At 67.8% G+C, this 21,880-nt stretch overlaps 1 protein-coding gene across 29 annotated transcripts in view; it reads right to left on the reverse strand.

Annotated features, from left to right (window-relative positions):
• PLEC (plectin) overlaps window positions 1-21,880 on the reverse strand; it is a 56,078-nt gene that overhangs the window by 17,804 nt on the left and 16,394 nt on the right. For 2 of the 29 annotated variants that reach the window (XM_043602022.1, XM_043602033.1), the window contains 16 exons: window positions 5,908-5,969; window positions 5,615-5,629; window positions 5,409-5,498; window positions 5,064-5,099; window positions 4,508-4,585; window positions 4,329-4,421; window positions 3,277-3,443; window positions 2,461-2,576; window positions 2,274-2,380; window positions 2,075-2,194; window positions 1,902-1,997; window positions 1,616-1,743; window positions 1,273-1,366; window positions 666-820; window positions 259-568; window positions 90-167 (listed from right to left, as the gene is read on the reverse strand). In XM_043602022.1, coding sequence (XP_043457957.1) covers window positions 90-167; window positions 259-568; window positions 666-820; window positions 1,273-1,366; window positions 1,616-1,743; window positions 1,902-1,997; window positions 2,075-2,194; window positions 2,274-2,380; window positions 2,461-2,576; window positions 3,277-3,443; window positions 4,329-4,421; window positions 4,508-4,585; window positions 5,064-5,099; window positions 5,409-5,498; window positions 5,615-5,629; window positions 5,908-5,969 — 1,745 coding nt within the window. Of the gene's footprint in view, window positions 1-89; window positions 168-258; window positions 569-665; window positions 821-1,272; window positions 1,367-1,615; window positions 1,744-1,901; window positions 1,998-2,074; window positions 2,195-2,273; window positions 2,381-2,460; window positions 2,577-3,276; window positions 3,444-4,328; window positions 4,422-4,507; window positions 4,586-5,063; window positions 5,100-5,408; window positions 5,499-5,614; window positions 5,630-5,907; window positions 5,970-6,705; window positions 6,975-9,491; window positions 10,006-11,133; window positions 11,510-12,028; window positions 12,183-13,631; window positions 13,720-16,840; window positions 17,674-20,469; window positions 20,578-21,880 lie in introns of those variants that run through there. The other 27 variants (XM_043602023.1, XM_043602036.1, XM_043602025.1 and 24 more) reach the window with 25 other exon arrangements.

The following is a 21,880-nucleotide window of genomic DNA, read 5'->3' on the forward strand; positions in this document are numbered from 1 at the left end:
TGCAGGTAGACGAGAGCGGGGTCAGCAGGCCACAGCGCCCGCCCCCGTGCCCCCCGCCCCCCTCCTCTCCCCCCAGCCCCCCAACTCACCAGCAGCTTGGCGTACTGCAGGTCTAGCCGGCCCAGGCAGTCCCGGTAGGCGCTCCGGGGGCCTGGGGAAAGCTGCCCCTGCGGGAGGCACAAGTGGTGAACCTTCCGGCGGCCAGGGTCCGCCGCCGCGCCCCCCGCACTGCCCACCCCACCCCGGGGTCCTGCACACCTCGTCAGCTCGCGCCCGCTCAATCTTGGCCCGGAACTCCTCGATGGACTGGTGCAGGCCACGGTGGCTGCCCAGCTGCGCCTCCACACTGGGCAGGTCCCCACCCCACTCGGCACCGTCCACCCGACGCTGGTTCTCCTCCACCCAGGCCAGCAGGTCCTGTAGGTAGCGCAGGGAGGCGTCCTCGAGCTCGGGCCGCCTCTGCGTGCTCTGCACCGTCACCTGGGTCACGGGGGCAGCTACGCCTGCCTTCAGCCGGAGGTTGTACTCGGTACGGATGGCCACCAGGCGCTCGTGCAGGCGGTACACCCTGGGGACGGTGGGGACAGTTGGAGGGCTGAGCTGAGGCCAGGCTGCGCCGAGACCCCACCCCCCACCCCCCACCCCCAGCACGGGGCATGGCCCACCTGCGGTACATCTGCTCCCCCTGCGGGTGACGCCCATCCTTGAGGGTCTGCACGTCGTTGAACAGCAGCCGGATCATGCCGTCGGCCTTGTCCAGGTCTCGTTCTACCTCGGCGGCCCGCTGCGGGGCCTTGTTTGCGGCCAGCAGGCGGACATCCTGCAGGCGGCACCCACAGCTGCCTCCGGGGCCCTGACCCATCCTTTCCCCTCCACCACCCAGCCCTGCACTTGCCGCTAACAGGCACCTCTGGCCGGATTGCCAGCCCCTGGCTCCGCCGGGTCCGAGGGGCTGGACCTCCTCCTCCCGTGCCCCAGCCTCTCCCTCCACAAACTCCCGCCCGAGCTCCCAGCCCTGCCCCTGCTGGGCCCTGTGGGTCTGGAGCCCTCTCCACCACCTCCTCCCACCGGCACGCCTCTCAGGCCTGGAACGGAGGACGGCGGCCTCTTCTACATCAGCTCTGCCCAAAGCGAGCCGTCAGAGTTGGCGGCACAGCAGGAGACGAGCTGGGGCCTGCTCTCCGCCCACTGGCCACAGGGCGTGGCAGGCTCTGGGCCACCAGCCTCCCTCCGGCCTCCCCCCCCCCCGCCACAGCCGGCCCCTCCCCTCACCGACTGAAGCAGGATGTCGGCCTGCTTCAGCTGCTCCTCGCACAGCACGGCCTCCATCTGCAGTTTGCTCACGATGCGCTGAAGACACTCCAGCCTGCAGCCCACAGCACCCACGGGAGCCGGCGTGAGTGCGGTCCTCCCGCCCGGCTCCCGGCCACAGACCGCGCCCCTCCCGCTGCGGGCCTCCCTGCCAGCCCTGCGGCTCACAGCAGAGCCGGCCCCAGTGTGGGATTCCCAGCCTAGGGGGGTTGGTTTCCTCCTCAGGCAGTGACTCACCCTCGGGTGGCTTCCCGCCCCGCCACAGGGCCCCACCCGCCCGTGCCTCCCCCACCCCCACACCCACCTCTCATACTCTGCCCGGAGCTGCTTCTCTCGCTCCAGGATGGCCACGTGCAGCTTGCCCCATTCCTTCTCCACATCCAGCGGGTGGTACCCAGGGGGCACCTTAAGCTGTCCGGCTTGCACCGCACCCTGTGGGCAGGGGCCAAGCTCGGAGGGATGCCCGGCACCCCCCGGCCTGCCCCACCCGGCACAGCCCGGGTGCCAGAAGCCCAGCAATGAGGCCGTGCCCCGGGGTCCGGGCCTGTGGACGGCACCCCCCCACACCGCCCTCCAGGACCCCCACTCACCTCCAGGAACTGGTAGATGCCCTTGGACCGGTTCTTGTCGGCCTCCTTGGCCGGAAGCTCCGTCTCCTTAAACTTCAAGAACTGGCACCACAAAATCTGTGGGGAACAGGGTGTCAGCGGCCAAGCTGGGGCCCCGCAGGGGGCGCGGGAGCCGGTGCGGAGGACGGGCCCACCTCGATCTCCTCAAAGCTGGACGGGAACCTGCGCTCCTCGAAGGCAGCGGTGTGGTGTCGAACCCACTGCAGCAGCAGCAGCACGAGCTCCTGGTACTCCTGCCAGCGCAGCTGCAGCTCCTGGAGGCGAGGGGGAGGCCGTGAGGGGCCGCCCACCTGCCCCCCGCCCGCCCCGCCCCACCCCTCCCCTCCCACTCACGTTGGCCTTCACCCCGTCCTGCACATCGGGCACCCGGGGCATGGCATCGTACAGGGAAGACACGTAAGTGATGATGGACTTCTCGTCGGGCTGAGGGACGTCCACGTCTGTGGGAGAAGGGCAGGCGTCAGAGGGAGCGCGGCGAACGGGCACGCAGGGCCGAGGGAGAAGGGGCGGTGGCACGCACCCTCAGGGTCCAGGAGACGGGTCACTCCCAAGTCCCGCTCCGCCACGGAGAAGGCCTGGTCCAGATTCTCAAGATTGGTCTGACGATACACCTTGTTCATGTCGATGAGCATGGGCCTGGGGACACAGGGGCAGGTGTGACAGTGAGGGCCACGGGGCGGGTCGGCACATAGACAGGGATGCGGAGAACCAGCTTCCCCCGCCACGTCCCTGCAAGCACACAACCCCAACCCCACACTCACCCCAAAAAATACACCACCCGCCCCACTAGTGGCCCCATACTGTCCACCTGTGTGGCCCTGCATGCAGACACTGTGCACTTCAGGCCTCGCCCCCTGGAGCTCAAGGGGCCTCCGGTGGGCATAGGTGCAGGGTGGGATACCGAGTGAGGGTAAAGGTCAGCCTAGAATTCCTGCAGCTGCCCTGCCCACCAGGCCCCAGGTCCTACGGCGGCGGGGGGGGGGGGGGGGGGGGGGCAGGGGTCCACCGAGAACCGTTCCCACCGTGGTCTGGCTACCCTGGCCCCTTCTGGGGCATCCATGTGGGGCTGACACTGGGCCCCTGACCTCGAGGCAGTCAGCAGAGCCTCTGGAAAGGCCCTGGGAGGAGGAGGAAGGGGTGTGGGTGGGGGCGAGCCTGCCTGCACCCTTCCAGAGGGGTGGGCTGGCACTGGGACTCAGCCGCCCGAGGCTGCAGGTTCCTGTCGGTGGCAGGCACCCCTCCCGCCACCATCCCTGCCCCAACTTGTTTGAAGTTGCCCAGCTGAGGTGCTCCGGGGAGCTCCAGCCAACAGCCCCTGTGGCCCCAGGCCACCTACTTGTGCCGATGAATGATGGCATTGAAGAGGCGGCCGTCACGCCAGCTGGAAGTGAAGTTGTCACAGTGCAGGCCCTGGTAGCCCTCCACCATGCGCTGCGACCACAGCAGCAGCTTCTCTTTGGCCGTCATGTCCTCCGACTGCCCGCTCACCTGGATGTCCGAGATCTGCCCCACACAGCGGGCAGGAGGCAGGACCTCAGCCACATACCCCGCCTGGCACCCGTGACCTCTCGTCCGAACACATGGGAACCACCGGGCCAGCTGAGGCACAGCGAAGCCTCCGGGGGTCCCTCCCACATCAGGGGAGCCACTGGGACCCCCATACCTCAGTGCCACAGGCCTAGGCCGCTCCAGCCAGTGGCTGCCACAGAAGTGAGAGCACCCAGGCCCCACTGCCATCACATGGCGGGGACCTTGGGCACCTCCCTGGGTTGATGGAGGCTGGGCCCAAGGAGAGCCGCTGCCCAGGAGCCCCAGGCCTAGAAAAGGCTGTCACCGCCAGGGTGGGGGCTGGATCAGCCCCCTCTCCTGCTGCAGGCTCAGGGGAGGGTCCTGGGTCTCAGGGGGTATGGCTGGCCTCCAGGCCCACACTTAATCCAGCCCTTCCAGCCCTTCCAGCCCAGGTCTGCCAGCCTGTCTGTCTGTACACCCGCCTGCCTGTCCCCACTGTCTGTCTGTCTGTCTGTCTGTCGGCCTGCCAATCTATGTGACTCAGCTGCTGTGCCAGCCAGCCTGCTCAGCTCTCAGATTTGCGGCTTCCTGTGCGGCCGGGGCAGGCAGGGGTGAGTCAGCCAGCACAGCAGCGGATGCTTCTCCAAAACCCTCCCCGGGGCAGGGGCTGCATGCACAGAACGCATTCCTCTGCAGGGAGGCTCTGCGGGCCCTGCCCAGCTGGGGCCAGAGGGCACAGTACAGGCAGGCCTCGCAGAGAGGCCTGGCCCTCAGGCCATGGCGCAAGGACTGGGCCGGGGCGCGGTGCAAGGCTGGGAGGCTCGGGGGGCCAGGACACCAAGGGCCCAGGCCCCCAGGCCACAGCCCCAGAGACTCCACCTGGAAGTGCAGGATGATGGTCCAGATCAGGCCGAGGGTCAGCTTGGGGTTGCCGTCGGCGATGTCATCGTTCCTGATGTTCACCAACTTCACCTGCGAGCAAGCTGCCCTCAGTCACACCTACCTACGGGCCGCCGGGGAAGGAGGACGGCAGCCAGTGGCCGGGTGGGCAGCCTCACCTGGCGGTGTCGGAGGTAGTCCAGGGCGATCTGAACGTTCTGCAGCTTGTGGAAACGCATCCTCCCCTTCTCCCGGGGCTGTGGGAAGAGGCGTGGCCGGTCAGCGCCCACAGAGCCCGCCACGGCCCCCATCTGCCCACGGCACCCCCAGGCGTCCGTGGTAACTGCGCCGAGGTCTTCCCCAGTGGGGCAGCAGCCCTTCCCACGTCCCCGCGCACCCTCCCCAGCTGGAAAAGGGAGGCCAGGCCCAGGCTGTGGGAAGGAAGGAAGGGGTGGGAGGAGACAATAGCCAGGAAGCCGAGGGTGGAGGGCAGTGGCACACGGGGAGGCGTCCTCCCGGCCCCGGCCGGGGTGGCAGCCCGCCCCCCACCGTGGGCCCCAGGCCCGGCCCCGGGCAATGCAGCAGGCAGGACACGAGGCAGCTGGATGCACAGCCATCTGCCCCGCCAAGCGCCAGGCACAGGTCAGGCCAGATGGGCCACCAGCCCCAGGTGAGCTGGGCTCCCAGCTTTGGGGAGCCCACGCGCTGCCTTAGCCAGCAGGCACGACCACTCACCAGGCGTGAGCTCCTGATTACGTCCCGCTCTCTTGGCTGCCCGGCCAGAGCAGGGCATAGGGTAAAGGGCAGAGGCCAAAGTTCACAGTCCAAGCAGCAGAGAAACCGAAGCAGAGCAGAGCGTGAGGTTATGGGTCGGGGCTCCGACACGGAGACCAGCGGGGCCGTGAACCCGCAGCACAGGGATCGGGGCCTCTCCCAGGCTGGGAGACACAGCAGGGGCCGCGGCCGGGCTGGACACGGACTGGGTACGTGGGAAAGGCCCCAAGGAAGGAAGGCAGGCAGGGGTATCTGGGTGAAAGGCAGGCGGGGCTCCAGAGGGGGCAGGTGGGCGGGCGCACGCACCAGGCTGTCCCCCGAGAGGACCTCCAGCAGGGAGATGAGGTTGTGGCCATCACGGAGGTCTTCGTACAGGTCACTGATGTGTCTCTGGGCCTGTGGGGACAGAGGAACCGGGCTGGCTGCACCTTCCCCACAGCCACCAGCAAGGCCCCAGCGGGGGAGACAGGCAATGACCCCCACACATGCCCCGCCCCCACAGAGGCACCTACCTCTGCCCTCCAGTGCTACAGGGAGAGCAGGAGAGCCCGGAGAAGAAGGAGGAAGAGGAGAGGGAGAGAGACAGGAGGCAGGAGCAGCGTGGGGGAAGGCAGGGAGAGGACAGAAAATAACAGGTTTCAGAGATGAAAAGATGAGCTCCCAGGCCGACAGTGGGGGCAGCCCTTGTTCTGGCAGGAGGGCCAGGGGCACCCTCCGTCACCCCCACCCTCCATGTCCCCTGCCCCACGGCCACGTGTGCGCGCGCGCACACACATGCACAAGTGTGCACGCACATGCCACCAACCTTGATGAGGTGCTTGTTGACCCACTTGGTGAAGGTTTTCTTCTGCACCCGGTCCCGTTCATCTGGAAGAGACAAGACCAGGTCCCCTGAGGCTTGGGAGAAGCCACGGGAGCCCCCGGGAGGGGACCACCATGCAGACACAGTGGGTGGCACCCCAAGAGGGCCTCAGGATCATACGCGGAGACCCAACCCCACCCCCCACGTGGACTGGCAGACACTCAGGTGCCCAGGCCCCCCGCCCACCCTGCCCACGCAGTGGGGGGCTGGGGGTGCTAGGCACACGGAGAGCCTGCCGCTGCTCAATCCCCCTATTGTCTCCCTCTGGGGATGGGAGGGTCCAGAGCTGGCAGCCACACCCAAAGCCCACAGAGTAAGTCTGGCCGGCCCCACCCCCACATGCTGCCTCTGCAGACCTGAGCAGAAACTTCTCCCTGCTAGGACCTAGGACCGGTCAGGGGCGTGGTGAGGGGGAAGCCGTACCTTCCCAACAGGGCAGCGGACTTCACCAGGCCGCAGAGAGCCCCCACCCACCACGGCCCTATACTCCAGATCCAGAGGCCACTGCCCGCCCTGCCAGCACGGGCCGGCCCTCTCCCCGCACGGGTGGCTACCTGCCCCCCTCCCGGCCCCCGCAGCCCTGCACCTGCGCCAGGACTCGAGGCACACCCACAGCCCAGCCCAGCCCACACTCTGCCCGACCGTTCAGACCCTCTCGGAGAGGGGCCCCGCCCCCACCCGGTGCCAGGCTTCCTGCAGCAGGAAGTGGGCCCTTCCTGCCCAGTGGGGAGCGCCCACTACCTTTCTTGCCCTCTGAGGCCCTGAGCACGGCCAGGTAGAGGTTGTCCTCCGAGCTGGTTCTCTTGTGCCCCAGGCTCTCGGGCTCAGGCACACGGAGCCGGTGCTGAGACATGGTGGCGCCCGCCCCTTCGGCGCTCGGTCCCGAGGCCCCAGGTGCTGAGCTCCGGCTCTCGTGGCACACGGGCGGCCCTAGGCTGGCGCCCCACCGGACTCACAGGCTAGCGCAGCGCCAAGCAGAGTCGGTGTGGCCACTCCCTGCCCGCTGTACTCCCTCTCAGGGCTGGCCCCGCCCCGGGAGCCCCACCCCGCCCTGCCCACCCCCCGGGGAGGAGGGAAGGAGGAAGGTGGCCCCTCCCCCCCAGCCACACCCTTGGCCTCACAGACACAGGAAACCCAGGGGTTTCCTCACCCACCCGGCCAGCCACAGTCGGGGGGGGCGGGGGGGGGCACCCAGGGGTTCGAGGGGCACCCCCTGGTGCCAGGACCACACACCATGCCCTGGACCACCCCACCACAGGGAGCGGTGCCTGAGTGGGGCTTGGCCCCCGGTGCCCCACAGCCCACACCTCCCTTCTGAGCTTAAATCCAGGACCACCCCTCGGCCTGCCCACCTTGCTGGCTAGGACCCCAAACTGAGACACGGCGGGCTGCGGGGCCAGCTGCCCGTCCTTTTCTCGAGGCCCGTAAGTCATCCCTCCTCATAGACCTACGCACCCTGGGCCTGTGGCCCCTGCCCCCTGCTAGGCTCCACTACAGTCCCGTGCGGGGCCTGGCCCTTTCCGAGCTGCCCACCAGGCACATCCTGGAGCGGTGCCCCCGTTGGGAAGCAGAGCGCACGGCGGGGCAGGAGCGGGCACATAGCTGAGCGTTGACTCATCAGGCAGGACCGCCCAGCCCCAATCTGCAGGAACTCTGCCCCAAGTTGGGGGGAGGAGGGTATGCAGGGGGCTGTGGGGAGCATGAGGGAGGGGGGCCGCCAGTGAGTCAGGGCTGGGGAGGGGGCCCCAAGTTCGGTGACTCACGGGAAAGGAAGCCACACCTGGGGGCTGTTTGCAGTCGGGCGGGGTTCACAGATAGCAGCTATTAAGGATCGTAAAGGTGGGAGGCAGAGCAAAGGGTGCAGGGTGCTGCCTGGCTCCCTCCGCTCTCGGACAGATCCGCCTATGGCCGGCACCGGGGCTGCCCTGGGGCCGCCGAACCAGCCACAAGAATTTTCCAGTCGGAGCATCCGGCTTGATGTGATCCAGCTGTGAGCCGCTGCCCCCCTACCCTGAGCCTCCCAGCCAGTGTTCCGGGAAAAGCTCACCCCACCCCCGACCGTGCTGCCCCGCTGTGGCCACCGGAGGGCGCCCAAACACCAAGGGGCAAGGGGTACTCAATCACAAGGAGCTGGTTACAATCCTGCCCCTCCACATCTGTGACACAGCCAGACCCCCAGGGCTCTGTCCCGTCCCAGGTCTGGAGAGAGTCCCTCAGGCTTGGAGCCCGGATTTGGAACCTGGCTTGAGGTCCGGCACTACGCACCCCACACCCTCAACCGGGCAGGGCTTGGGGAGGTAAGGCCACCTGGGGAGGCTTGGCTCAGCTTGGCTCGGCAGCCCCCACAACCCCACCACACACCAGCTCTTGACCCTCCAAAATCCCAAATCTGATCCCCCCCACACCCTCCCGGCCCCTCCCCAGGTTTGGAGCCTGGAGAAAGGCCTCTTCAGAGGACCCCCCGGCCCTAGCAGGGAACCCGAGTTCAGGCCCCTCCTGAACACCCGCAATATGCAGTCTCTAGGCTGGTAACAGCGGAGCGGGGTCCCTTCTGGCAAGGGTGTCACTCTGGTGAGGGGCGGAGACACCTCAGGTCCCTGGTATGGGTCAGGAGATGGGAGCAGGGAATTCTAGGACAAGCAGGAACCAGGAGTCAGGGCTTAAAGTCCGAGACTTGTGTGAGCCCCCAGCCCAAGTCCCTTCTCCAGCTTTCTACCACTCGGGGTCTGCAAGGATGCTGGGAGTGGGGGCAGCTCCCACACCGGTTCTGCAGGAAGCTCTCCCGGTTCCGCTGCGTCCTTCCTCTAGACTCCTCCTCTCCCAACAGCTCCAAAGCCCTTTTCTCCCGCCTCCTCCCTTCTCCCTCCCCTCCACCCCTCCCACCCCCTTGACCCTGGCTGTGGTGAGAGGCTCCCTCCCCTGTCCTTTACATTCAGACCTTCAAACCAATAGGCACTCTCTTCCAGCCGGGCCACAGCGGCCTCCGACACTGCAGAGGACCTCAGTCTGCACTCCCCAGGAAAACACCCCCCCACCGCGGCACTGGTGCTCCCGTACAACCGCTTGACCCTAGTACTGTAGCGGGCCACAGATTTTCTGGCACCAGCCAAGGTCCCCTAGAGCTGCCCATGACCCTCTGCGAGGTATCGTCGCCCCCTTTTACAGATGTGGAGACTGAGGCTGGAGGTCCCACAGCTCGTGAAGACGCTCCTGGGTTGGAAAACCTACAGGCCGAAGAGAGCCCCGCCCTCCCTCCCTCCCTCCTCCTGCGTCCGGACAGTCTACGGCCTGGTGCCCGAGGCAAAAAGAAATCAGGGCCGGAGCCCAAGCCGGCCCCGCCCACCTTCCCATCCCCCTTCTCCAGAGGAGGAACAAATCAGGCCAAGGGGACCTCGCCGCCTTCCTTCCCAGGTGTTTCCGGAGCAGAGCGTGGGGGCGGGGCTGCACCTGGGCTGGGCTCCGCCCCTTCCCGGTCCGGGAGACGGTGCCCCCCCCCCGCACCTCCCACCCCTCGCAGCCTCACCCACCTACGCAGCACAGCTGCCCGTAGAGGTAGCCCCTGCGGGCCTGCTCGCAGCCCCCGTCCAGCCAGCACGGCCGTTCCAGCACCACCTCCTTCCGCAGGGCGAAGGCGCCGCCCGCCCGCCCGGTGCCGGCCGCAGCCATGAGCGCGGGCGCCCTGGGGTCGCCCACAGCGAAGCGAGGAGGACGGCGCGCAGCCTCTGCTTCACAGCCCACGCCGCGAGGAGGCCGGCAGCGGGCGCACCGCCCAGACCCGAAGAACCTGCCCCTAGCGGGGCGCCCCGCCCAGCGCGCCGGGAAGCCGCGCCCCTACTTGGAAGGAGAGGACCCCGCTAGGCCTGGGGGGCCGGGGGCAGAGGGAGGCTGCCCGATAGAACAAAGGGGCATGGGAACTCGAGGGCCGCCCAGGTTCCCGCGGAGGGGAGCCTCGGGGGACGCCCAGGCGCCGGGAAACTCCCCTAGGCTGACGCCCACGGGACTACGTTCCCGGAGGCGGGCGGTTGGGGACCGCGCAGGGAGCAGCGTCTGAGAACGGCCGCGAGCAGAACAGAGGCAGCAAAGCCCCGAGGGAGCACTGCAGGGCAGGATCCAGGGTGGCGACGGCAGAGAAGCCCCTTCCCCACGTGGGGGCAGGGAACAAAGTGGGCCGAGGGAGGGAGGAAAGGTCACTTCTAGGGAGGAGAAGCCCTGACCCGGCGCATTTTACTGGACGCCCCTGCAGCTGAGTCACCAGCCGCTCCCCAGTCCCCAAAGCCACGCCTAGAAGCCCCATCCTGACTCAGGCCTCCGGTCTAGCGGCTCTGGCACCCAGGCTGAGACTGGGCAGACCCTCCAGGGGCAGCTCTGGACGCCCTCACCGCAGGCCGAACCCCGCACCCTGTCCACCCAGCCACAGACCAGAACACAACTCCAAATCCCGGTTAGCACAGGCCCGAAGCCCAAGCCCCAGGGCCCCGCCCACCCGGCTCCATTCACTGGAGGCGGGCCCCACCCCATCCTGTGCCGGGCAGTCCTGGCTGCTGCTGCTGCTGCTGCGGGCTGTAGCCCAGGGCGGGTGACTTTGAGCAGGGGGAGGGCAGAGCGCAGCCTGGCTGCCTGCCCTTGGCAGTCCTGGACCCTGACCGAGGGCGCTCAGACACCTGCCTCACCTCGGAGGCTCTGCGCAGGCCCAGCCCCACCTCAGTGCTGGGCAGGAGCCTCTCCCAGGCCCTTGCCCTAGGACACTAGCCCTGCACCTGCCCTACACCTGCCAGCTGTGCAGAGGCCTCCCTGGCAGTGCGGGCGCTCCTCTCCTGCTCACGGCCCCAGTCTGGAGCCTCCCCAAACTCCTCCTCTCCCACCAGGACAGGGCTCCAGACTGACAGAGCCTCTGAACCCTGGCTCCACCCCAGGAAAGCAGGCAGGGTCTTCAAAGCAGCAGAAGAGATGGAGGGGAGGGGTGCGGGATGGGGCGGGGGGACTCCGCTCTCCCACCGTGTGCAGTGCTGGGGCGTAGCTCAGGGACAGGAAGGGGAGGGCACAGGGAAATACAGGGGTTGGAGGGAGGCGGCCCCTCACCCTGCCCCGCCTCCAGCCCCCAGGGCAGGGGCGGTGGCCGGAGCCCGCTGCCCAGGCGCGGCCCAGACGGTAGCTGCCAGAGGCGCTTACCTTGCACTTCCTGCCCCCGCCAACGCCCCCTGCGCCAGTGCCACACGGCGGCGAGGGTAACGACGTGGCCCACGACCACCAGTGACGGGAACAGGCTGCCCGAGGGCTCCATGGCTCTGGGGCTGCACGGCTGTGGGCAGAGCGGGCGGAGCCTCCCTTCTCTGCCTGGAAGACGGTGGGGGGGGGGGGGCGCCCGGGGCCTGTGACCGCCCTGCCTGCAAGACCGCCCTACTGTACCGTCTGCCTGGCGCCCCAGAGACGAGTGCCGTCCACAGCACCAACTGTGCTCCCGCCCGCCTCCTCTGCCTCCTCCCTCCCGGCCACTCGGAGGTCCCCACCCACCTCCCACAGCGCCCGGCTCAGCTGTCCCTACGCACAGCTATCACGCTCAAGGTTAGCTGGAGCCTTAACCCCTGCTTACCCACAGCCACACCCGCCCGGAGGAGGGGCCTGTAGTGACGCACAGCGCCCCCCCCCCCCCCAGCACAGCCCAGCCAGCCTCTGCACAACCCCCCAATTCCTCCCCAGGAGGGTGAGGGCAGTGTCTGAGCACCCCACTCTGCCTCCAAGGGTGCCCTCTGGTGACAGCTGCCAGGAGCCCACCAGGGGGACAGGCGCCCATCAGGGGGAGGCATGCCAGCACCCCAGGCCCCGCTGGCCCCCCAGGCTTGCAGCTGACCCAACCACCCTCAATGACAAACACCCCCACAGAGCCCCAACGCCCCCAGGTGGGCCTGCGAACAGGGTCTAAGGGAGGACCGGGGTGATGGCCTGGGAGGGCAGGTCGTGTGCGGGGGGGGGGGGGGGGGGGGGGGAGTAAGATCGGAGCCTCCCCCCAGTGCCCCCAGGGACTCCTGCTGGGCTCTCACAAAGCTTTCAAAGGCTGCCCACCTACCCGGCACGATCTTCATTAGGGACAGCGGCAGGAGCCCACGGGGCAGACCGGGAGTGGGAGCAGGCTGTGGAGAGGGTCACAGACCCCTCTGAGGCGGCCGCGAGCCCCGCGGTGGCGGTGGCGGTGGGAGGAGGGCACGGCTGGCCGAGCCGCTGTCAGCAGCACTGCCTGTGTCCATGGGGGGAGGGGAGGGGTGGGCAGGGGGCCGGAGGGGGGGTGTGGGGGGATATAAATATCTGAGGAGAGCAAGCGAGGCCGTCATTCGTCCAGACTTAGAACATGACGTCCGACGCTAGGGCACTGGGGCCCAGGCCTTCACCCGAGTCCAGTCTGGCCGGCGGCACCACCCCACACTCACCCCCCAGGCTCCTGCCCGTGATTCTAATAATAAGAAGCCACCTGGCGTCAGGATCTGCCTCAGAACAAGGCCTAGCACGGGCATTCAAAGCCTGAGGGGCTCATGTCGCCTGGGAGGAGACGCAGTCCCTGCCCTGCCCAACCCCGCCAGCCTTTTGGGGTGCCGGAAGTAGCGGGGTGCACTCGGGGAAGGCAGGGAGACACCGATCCCTTTCTCCCAGAGGGTCCCACCACACAACTCACTCCACACAACACCAGGTCCGGGAGAGACAGGACAGCCTCCCCAAGGTCACACCCCCGGCCAGACACCCAGCTGGCCCCAAACTAGGCTGGGCCACAGGAAGCTGGCCAGCCCCCTCCCCTCCCCAGGCTGCCCCTAATGCTGCCCTGGCCTTACCCCAGAACCCTCGGCAGCCTCCCGTGTGCAGAAGCCTGGGGCCGGAGGTCCCTGTCAGCAGGCATGCCCAAGCCACATCCTGGACTGACCGGGACCTCAGCGTCGGGGGGGGGGGGGAACAGGACATGGGGGTCACCCTCCTACCATTCCCCTCCCAGGTGCCCTTGGGCCCTGGCAGATGAAGGGTTAAGGGTCGGATGGAAGGGTTTGCATCCTATTTTGTAGCATTTCCTGTGTGTCAGGCACCATTCGATTTCAATTCTCAGAGAACCCCACAATGGAAGTCTCATGCCGTTACCGCATCGTACAAACGAGGAAACTGAGGCACAGAAAAGCGAAGAGCTTGCCCTTGGTCACACAAGGCTGTGCTTTGAGCCCAGGCAGTGTCTGCTATGTGTGGTCCCTCTGCAGCAAAGGGCAGCGAACCACCCTCGGCCTCCGACCGCTGGGGTACAGGCACTGTGGTCCATCTGGGGAGGACCAGGAGCTCTGAGGAATGGGCGCTGGGCCCCCAAGCCTCCTGGGGACCGAACCTGCATTTCAGAAGCTCAGCAGGCAGCTGAGGGAAGCCTCAGAGGAGCCCGGCGGGGGGGGGGGGGGGGGGGGGTCCACAGACATTGGGAGGACCGGCCCCTGAAGGCCGGAGTGGGCGGCCTCCTGCACCAGACACGCTCCCAGGCAGCTCTGAGAGGGAGGCTGGCTCATCCCTGAGCCTCCTAGCTCTGAGGTCCCAGGCAAGGCCAGCAGCCTCGAGCCCCCAGGGCCCCAGCCACAGGCTGCCTAGGAGATCCCCGTCCAGCCCTGCTGGAGCCCACGTGCCCATGGCCCCCCACCCGGGCCCTGCTCTACCTTGGCCGAGCTGAATCAGCTCCTCCATGCTGTACCTGTCCATGGCGGCCGAGCTCGGGCCAAGCCGCGGAGGCAGCAGAGAGGAAAGGCAGGGGTGGCAGGAAGGAGGGAAGGGTGGGAGGCGGAGGGAGGGCTCACTCCGGCCCCGGCCTCCCCACCCAGCTCTGGGAGCGGTGACTCCTCCTCACAGCCACCCCTTAGTCAGTGACTGGAGCAGAGCTGAAACCAGCAAGGCCCAAGCCCAGTGGACCAACGGGTCCAACCAGCCCAGGTGGGACAGTGGACGGGCCTGCCCGAAATCCCGGAGCCTCAGTGCAGCCGACAGGGCCCGCCAGTCTTGCCCGCTAATGCCCGCCTGGGCATCCCCCTGCCCCCCAGCCTCCACAGGCCCACTGGCCCTGCACTTCCCCACCCTCCTCAACACCCTCATTCTCCCAGGCCCCAAGGCTAGCCCCATCCTCCTCCGCAGGCCCCACAAGCAGCTCAGTCCCAGCCCCCCTGGTCTCCAGCCTAGGCAAATGCCACACGTGTCCCTGCCTCTCCATTCCCACGAGCTGAGCAAGACCCAGGGAAAAGCCCATCTAATCCTGCCATAACTCTGCTTTCAAAACCCACTGGAGTTCTACAGATGCCGCAGCAAACGTGCACAGACAGGGACCCAAAGCCAGCGGCTGCTGCAAAAACCTGTCCCACCACGTGGCGCCACACGGCCATGAAGAGAGCAAGTCAGTGGTGTGTAGAGTGCGGTCTCCCTCTGGGACAGGAGTGCCGCGGGGGAAAGCCAGGGTGCGCTGGGGGTGGGCAGAAGCAGTGCCGTCAAAGGCCGCTCGCTTCCACTGTCGGAAACGGCTCCAGAGCTGCGCTGAGCTGCTCGTGTGGAATTCTGAGCTGGGCCAAGCGTTACTATTTGAAATGTCAGTGAAATTCGGATACCAAAGCCCACGGCCCCCACTCTCCACCACACAAGGGAAGCTCAAACTCCTGCTCCCACCCCGCCCACCCTCCTGCGGGGACCACCTTCCTACGGGACTGCTCTTGCTTGGAGTAGGAGCTCCCCAGCAGTCAGGCGCAGCTCAGCACACCTCCTCAGGGGGATCTTCCCTGATTGCTCCTAGAGCTACCTCCCCCTGGCTCATTCCTCATCCAGTCCATCCCCAGATGCTGGGGGCTTGGTTTGGGTCTGGCCGATATGTGGCCGAACGAGCAGTGGATGCCTTCCCACGAGGATGAGCAGACCACCAGGGCTCCCAGGTGGGGACAGAGGTGCAGCAGGGCACATGTGACTGCCCGCGGCGTCCACGGCTCCTTGGCCAAGGCTGGGCAGGCAGAGGCGGCCCACTGGCCGAGGCCACTCTGGTGGTCGGTGCAGCGGGCCCCACACACCCCTGCCTTCCCCTCCTACCAGCTGACTGGAGAGGACAGAGCCAGCGAGGAAGGGGTCCGTGTGCTCGTTATTGTGAACTCTGAAAAGCTGGCAATTCCAGGTGCAGCCTGAGCGCGGAGCCGTCACAACCCCACAGACGAGGATGTACCCGCACCACGGCCAGCATGCAGCATGCCCGAGGTGCCCCCGGCCAAGGGTGGCCCTCAGGTCCGGTGCTCGGCCCTGGGGGAGCCCACACCCGCAGGCCTGACTCAGCCTGGAGCTGGAGTTCATTTCCTGTTGGAAACTCTGAGCTGCCGCCTGTGGCCGCGGCCGGGAGGCAACACTGAGTCACCTCCACCAGGGCTGGGGGTGCCCTCCTCTCTGCCCGCTGCAGCCACACCCAGTCCCCCATCCTGGCCCCGCTACCATCTGCCCGCCCAGCCTGGCCACAGACAAGGAAGGAAGGGGAGAAAGGAAGGAGGAGCCTATACTCAACACACCCACGACCCAAGACAGGGACAGCTCAGGGGCTCCGCGGCAGGGATGAAAGGACCCTGGGCTGGGACTTGGCCACTGAAGGCCAGTCAGTGCTGACCACGCACCCCGCCAAGCACTCGTCTCCTTGTGGGGGACGCTGTGACCCCACCGACAAGAGTTTGGAGAGGCCGCGCGACTTGTCCAAGGCCGTGGGGAAAGCCCAGAGACCATCCCTCTATCCCACCACCTCATGATCCTCCCGGATGAGCTCCCAAGGCACGGCTCTAGCAGGACCAACCCACACCAGAGCAGAACTGGGTCCCGCTCAGCACCTTGGACCTGCACCTCGATCCCTTGACCCCCATTCACCTGGCAAACTCTTGCCCACCCCGCTAGCCTCAGGCCAGGCCCCTTTCCCAGCCCCTTCCACACCAGGTTCCTCCCCAGGTGAGAAGACACAAAGAAGGAAGCAGGAGCCAAGCCTGCCTTCTGCTGGGGCACCAGGGCCACCCCAAATCAGCACCAAGGCCAGTGAGCTCTGAAAGTACCTGTGTGAGCCTCACGCTCCGTGGGACACTAGTCATCTGCCTACCTGGGTCCTGCCAACGCAGGTGCTTAGGGACAGAGGATGACACAGAGGAAGGACCCCTGGGGCCCTAAGACCTGTTCCGTCCTCTGTGACCCGGCTTCCACCGGAAAGGGTCTGGGCCCGGTGCCGCCACACCCTGGCCACTGGCTTGCCAGGCAGTGCGTCTGCCAGCTGTCTCCTCCTCTCCCCCAACCCAGAGCTGCCCCCTCGGCCCTCACCAACTCCAAGCCGGCCAGGCTCCCAGGAACAATACCGCATCACGAAACCATATGGGCCACAAAACCATGGGGGCAGATGTCACCCCCCCCAAGACAGACTCAAGGCTCAGAAAGGTCAGCCAGTTCACCTGGGCCACGCTGCTGGAGAGCAGTGCCCCCCGCATTATTCCGGCTCCTCCCTGCAAGCTACCACCTCCAGCAGAGAGGGCCTAGGGGCAGACAGGAGTGAGCGGGGCACAGGCACAGGGCAGTGCTGGGGAGAGAGGCTAGCTGGTGTGGGGCAGGGCTGTGCCAACAGCTGGTCCTGCCAGTCCAGGCTTTGCGAGCCCCACCCCTAGCCCGAAGGGGAGCCTGGGGCTGGGCTGGCAGTGGCCCACCCACCCCAAGGTCCTCAAGCCGGGAGGAGGAGCAACGTGGGTCCGGCACCCTCGGGCAGAGACAGCACCACCTGCTGGTGTGAGCGAAGCTCCCCCACGTGCACTGCCACCCCCAGCCCACCAGGGCTGCGCCCGGGCACCCCCTTCCCATCCCCCAGGGCTGGGGGCAGGACGCAGCTGACCTGTGGCTGGGGCAGGCTCCGGGCCAGGCCTCACCAGGTTCCCCGGGGCGGTGGCGGGCACCACGGGGGGCTCGGGTGCCCCCTCCTCAGGCTCCTTCCGACGGTAGACCCGCCGCTCCTCCCGGGCAGGGTCCTCAGCGGGCAGCGGCCCCCACTTTGGCGGGCAGCCCAGGGGCCCCTGCACAGACTGCACATGGGGGGCGCGTCGCGCAGGCATCACCATGGCGACAGGGCGGCGCACGCGCTGCAGAGAGGCGGGCACGATCTCCGGCGGCAGGTGCAGGTACTGGCGCAGGTGGGCGATGCCCTCATTGGTGAGGTACCAGTAAAAGTGGCGCCAGGCAAAGGTCTCCCGCACCAGGCCCCGGGCCCGCAGCGAGGCCATGGCGCACATGACCTGCAGATTGGTGACGCCGGGGACGTGAGGGTGCAGGCTGCGGGGCCTCCGATCCTTCTTGGCCACCATCACGCCTTCACGGAAGAGCACCTCGTAAATGGCCCGCAGCTGGTCCAGCGGCATGAGCATACCCGCCACCATGGCTGCCAGAGCCCCAGAGGCGAGGGTGACGGGCGGGGCACAGGGAGGAGGTCCACAAGGCACCTCGGGCCCGGGCGAGACGGAGGCTGGCAGGCGGGCTGGGCTCGAGGGCACGGGCTCCACGGCTTGTGGCTGTCGAGCCGGGCTCCCTGGCTCGCTGAGATTCCGGCCGGCACTGCCGCCTGCCCACCGCCTGCGCGAGCCTCCCGCCGGCCCGCCCTCCCTCCGGGACGCCCAGGCCGGCCCCCTCTGACTCAGCAGCATGGGCGGCCCCTCCCACCCACAGCCCCCGGGGCCCCTCTCAAAGCGGGGGGCCCCCTCGCAGAGTGGGGGGCACCTTGCCATGGCAGCCCCCCCCCCCGCAGGCCCCCCCTTTCCAGGCCCCACAGCACCGGCGTCAGAAATTACGTCAGTTTCTAAACACTTCCTTCAAGGTTTCTTAGACTAGGGGGAGGGGGTACCACAGTGGCTTCGGACCTGGAATCTACAATGGTGGCAGAATAGGCTGGGGGGGGGGGGGGGATAACAGGGGAGGGGGGGCTCAGGCTGGGGACCCAATTCAGGGTTGTGGTCTCAGGTTTCTCGGACTCAGGAGGATCTGAAGGCAGGATCTGAAGGCGGGTACCGGGCTGTCTGGGCCTGGCGGGGCACTAGAGGTCTGAGGGGAGAGCTGGGGTCTTGGGGGGCAGAAATCTGGATGGAAAGCTGGGGTCTTGGGGAGCAGAGGTCAGAGGGGGGACCGCAGTGGCATGTGGACAGGCGGGCTTTGGACCACTGGCCGCTGTCCATCACACAGGCAAAGGGACAGAGCCCCCACCTCCAAATGCCAGGCCCAAGACCGTAGCCACCCTCTTTAACACTTCCCATGCCAGGCCAGATCAAAGGGGACCCCGAAACACTCTGAGCAGGGCACAGGGTAGGGGTGTCTGAGCAGCCCCAGGCCAGCTGTTGGAAGCCAGAAACTTCTCAGCTGCCACAGGAAATCAAAGTCACCAAATCCCTGCCACCCCAGGCAGGCCTGGTGCCCCCTACTGCCACACAGACGCCCCGCCCTGGGTGGCCTGAGTGCCCCCGCCCGTGGACCAGCGGGGCAGGACCAGGGGGAGCAGCGCCACACCAGAAGCCGGTCAGGGGCCCAAGTCAAAGGGGGACCAACAGCAGGGTCCAGGAGCTGCCCGGTGGGGCCCTGGAGCCGGATCCGGCCACACCCATCAGTCACTTCCAGGCTCCCACAGCTGAGGACCCAGCCGTGGGTGTCCTGTGCCTCCCCCATTCCACCCAGTACCGCACTCTTCCACGCCTTGCTGCCCGGACCCGCACCCAGCCACGCTCTCCCCTTCCCCCAAGCCGACACACCCATTCCCACCAAGCGCAGCTAACCCGGGAACTGATTATAAATAGGGCCAACAGGGCGGGGGTGGGGGATCCCGAGGTGGGAGGCGCCCGTGGGCAGGCGGCCAACTGGCAACGGGTGGGGGCGGGTTTATGGGGCGGTTGCCATGGCACCGCAGAGCCGGGTCCAAACAGCACCGCCCCCCCCCCCGCACTCATGCACACATATACATTCACACATACATGCACACGCACACTCATTAGACACACACACGCGTGCGCCCAGTCCTGGCGGACGCGGCGGTGGAAACTGAAGACGCAGCCAACCGTCCGGTCCGCATGGCCCCGCCCGCCAGCTCACTGCGGCGCCCTCCCCCCTCCCCCCGCCATCCGCCAGTCCCCAGCAGCCAGCCGGGCAGGAAGCCGGCCAGCCCACACGGAGACCGGCTCCGGGAGGACGCACCGCTAGCGCGGCGGTGGACACGTCCACGCCCCTTCAGCCCAGGGGCGCCTGCGGGCCCTCGCGGCCACCCGGGCTGGGGCTTCGAGAACCAGCGGCAGCTGTGGTTCGGGACAGCAGTCCGCCAGCGCTCCCCCAGCCGTGTGTGCGAAGAGCTGGTCCACTCTCCTGGCCTGTCCCTCGGCCCTGCCCCACAGACCTCCTGCTCTCCCCTGCCCACGCATAGCTCCTCACTCACCTCCTGCTCTCCCCCCATGCCTACCCCCTGCCATCTTCCTGGTTTGATTTCCCGACATCATCCCCCCAAATCCCCAAGCCGTCCCCCAAGCCAACCCATGCCCCCCCCCCTCCCAAAATGACTCCAAGCCACCCCAAGGACTCCCAAGCACTTGGACCTAAGGTCTCTCCTCCTACACGGGCCTGCACGAGGTGGCAGCCACGTGGGGCTCCGCAGAAAGGGGGCGGGGCATGGTAGGGAATCCCCCTCCCTCCCAGCAGCCCGGGCGCCCCCAGCGGCCGAGGGGAGCAGCAGGTAGGAGCCTGGAGCAAGATGTTCGCGGCAGCTTCCGCTGCTCCGCCACACCGCACCCCCCCCCCCCGCTCGCCCCTCTCCGCGCCTGGGTGGGGGCGCCCCCCACAAAGTCCCAGAGCTGGAAGGATGCCCCCTTTCTGCCCCGCCCCCACCCTGCAGAACCGCAGCCGCAGCGGCTGATTCGGCGCCGGGAGGGCCAAGGCGGGTAGGCAGGGCGGCCTCCTCCCCTCGCACTCCGGGCCCTCCAGGTTTCCAGGGCAACCAGTCGGAGCCCTCCGGCAGCCCCCGGCCCCCCCACCCCGGAACAAAGAGCCGCAGTGTGGACTTGCCCGGGGCCAGCCCGCCTGGCGCCTCCCCGCAGTGATACCCACTGCCCTGGCCTGTCCCCTCGGACGCTGGGCTTGCAGGGCGGCAGCGGGGCGGGGGCTCCGCAGAGTCCGGGAGGAAAAGGGGCGGACCCGCAGCCCAAGCCAGAGCTCACCTCCGACCCGCCTCCGCCGCTGCAGCAGCCCGCCCCGCCCCCCGACGCTCGCTGCAGGGCCGCAGGGCTGCGGCAAGAGTAGCCCCCGGCCAACCCCCGGCGGACCCCGACCAGCTGGAGCCCCGGCGGTGCACGGGCCTGGGGGCTCCTGCGGCCCCAGCTCCCCATCCCCAAGGCTACTCCAGGGGCAGCAGACCTTGACCGCGGCCCTGCGCGGGGCTGCACGCAGCTGGAGGTCACTGCCTGGTCCTCGCCCCCTGGCTCGGGCCCCGGCCCCGGCCCGCACCTTTGAGGGAGCTGATCTCCTGCTGGATGGCTCTCGAGGGGTCCATGTCTCCGTCGGGACTGAGGGCGGCGCGGCTGCCGCCACGCAGAGTCCAGCCCCGCAACGCACTGCCCCGGCCAGAGCCGCAGCCTGGGGGAGGAGCCGAGAGGCCCGGGGCGGAGCTTGCCAGTCAGGGGCGGGGCTTGGGCTGATCGATGCGCTTGGCACGGCAGCCCTGGCGCGAGCCCCCGCGGCGCGCCGCCCCCACCCTCCAGCCCCCACCTCGTGCGGCCAGACCCCGCTAACTCCAGCCAGACTGCGGGGCCCTAGGTGCGCTCCGACGGCCCACCCCCGGCCACCGCACAGTCCCTCACAGTGCCCTCTGGCTCGTTCGTGCACGGCCACTCACTCCTTGCAGGAGATACCCACAGGTCTGAGCCGCCCCGCGACCTCCTGGACCAGCACCCTGGTTGCGGCGGGTAGGTGGATCCCACCAGGGCAGGAGCCGGAGGCCTGCCCGCAGTGGTACCCCAGGACCCTAAATCAGCCCCTTCACCACCTTTCACGCGGCAGCGGCTCTGCCTGTGCCCACCCACCCCCCTCTCCCCCGGAGGCCAAGCCCTCCACAGCCCCCCATTCTCCTCTGGGCCACCTCACTCAGTCCTATGACTCAAGATGTTCTCTCTACTCTGACTGCTAGGGTTTCATGTCCAGCAGGACTCCACACTGCACCCCAGCCTCTAGCTCTCCACTCAGCAGATCCCAATCAAGCTTGTCTTGGGATGCCCTCGTCCCCCCAGCTCCAGGTGCACCTCTATCCACCGTCCACAGTGCAGGCCACCCCCCTGGGGCTACTGTGCAAGCGCACATCCCTGCACGGCCAGCCCCACAGGTCCTGGGGCTCTACCTTCCAGCCTGTCCACCACTGCCACCATCAGTCCAGGCCCCGGCACATCTCCCGGCTCCCCCCACCCCTACTGTCGCTGTCACTGCCGAGGGGGTCAGTCTCCTAAGCCACAGCAGAAGACCGTCACTGCCAGCCTCTGGGGCAGAATGCGGGCATTGGCACTGGCAGGGCGGGGCCAGGGTGGAGTCTATATCATCGCACCTCACAAAGCCATAAAGCAGGAGCCGTGCCCACACCTAAGCTGTCAGCCCCAGGTGCACCCTGCCTTCCCACGCTGGTCGTGTCCTGTTGCCACAAGATGTGGCCAGCCTGCCTCAGTCTCCTTCCAGGCCGGGCCACCTCCTCCAAGCAGCCACCCTTATTGCCCGCAGGCCCGCTCGTCAGGTCAACCAGAGGAGTGTCCCAGACCTTTCACTGGTCCCCTCACATGGGGCTGCCCACCTGTAAGTGGTCACTGCAGTCCCCTGCGCTACGTGCAACCGGGGGCTTCCAGGAAAGTGGCGGCAGCCGGAAAATCCAGTGAAG

Source organism: Prionailurus bengalensis, chromosome F2 (genome assembly GCF_016509475.1).
Source record: "Prionailurus bengalensis isolate Pbe53 chromosome F2, Fcat_Pben_1.1_paternal_pri, whole genome shotgun sequence".
NCBI lineage: Eukaryota > Metazoa > Chordata > Mammalia > Carnivora > Felidae > Prionailurus > Prionailurus bengalensis.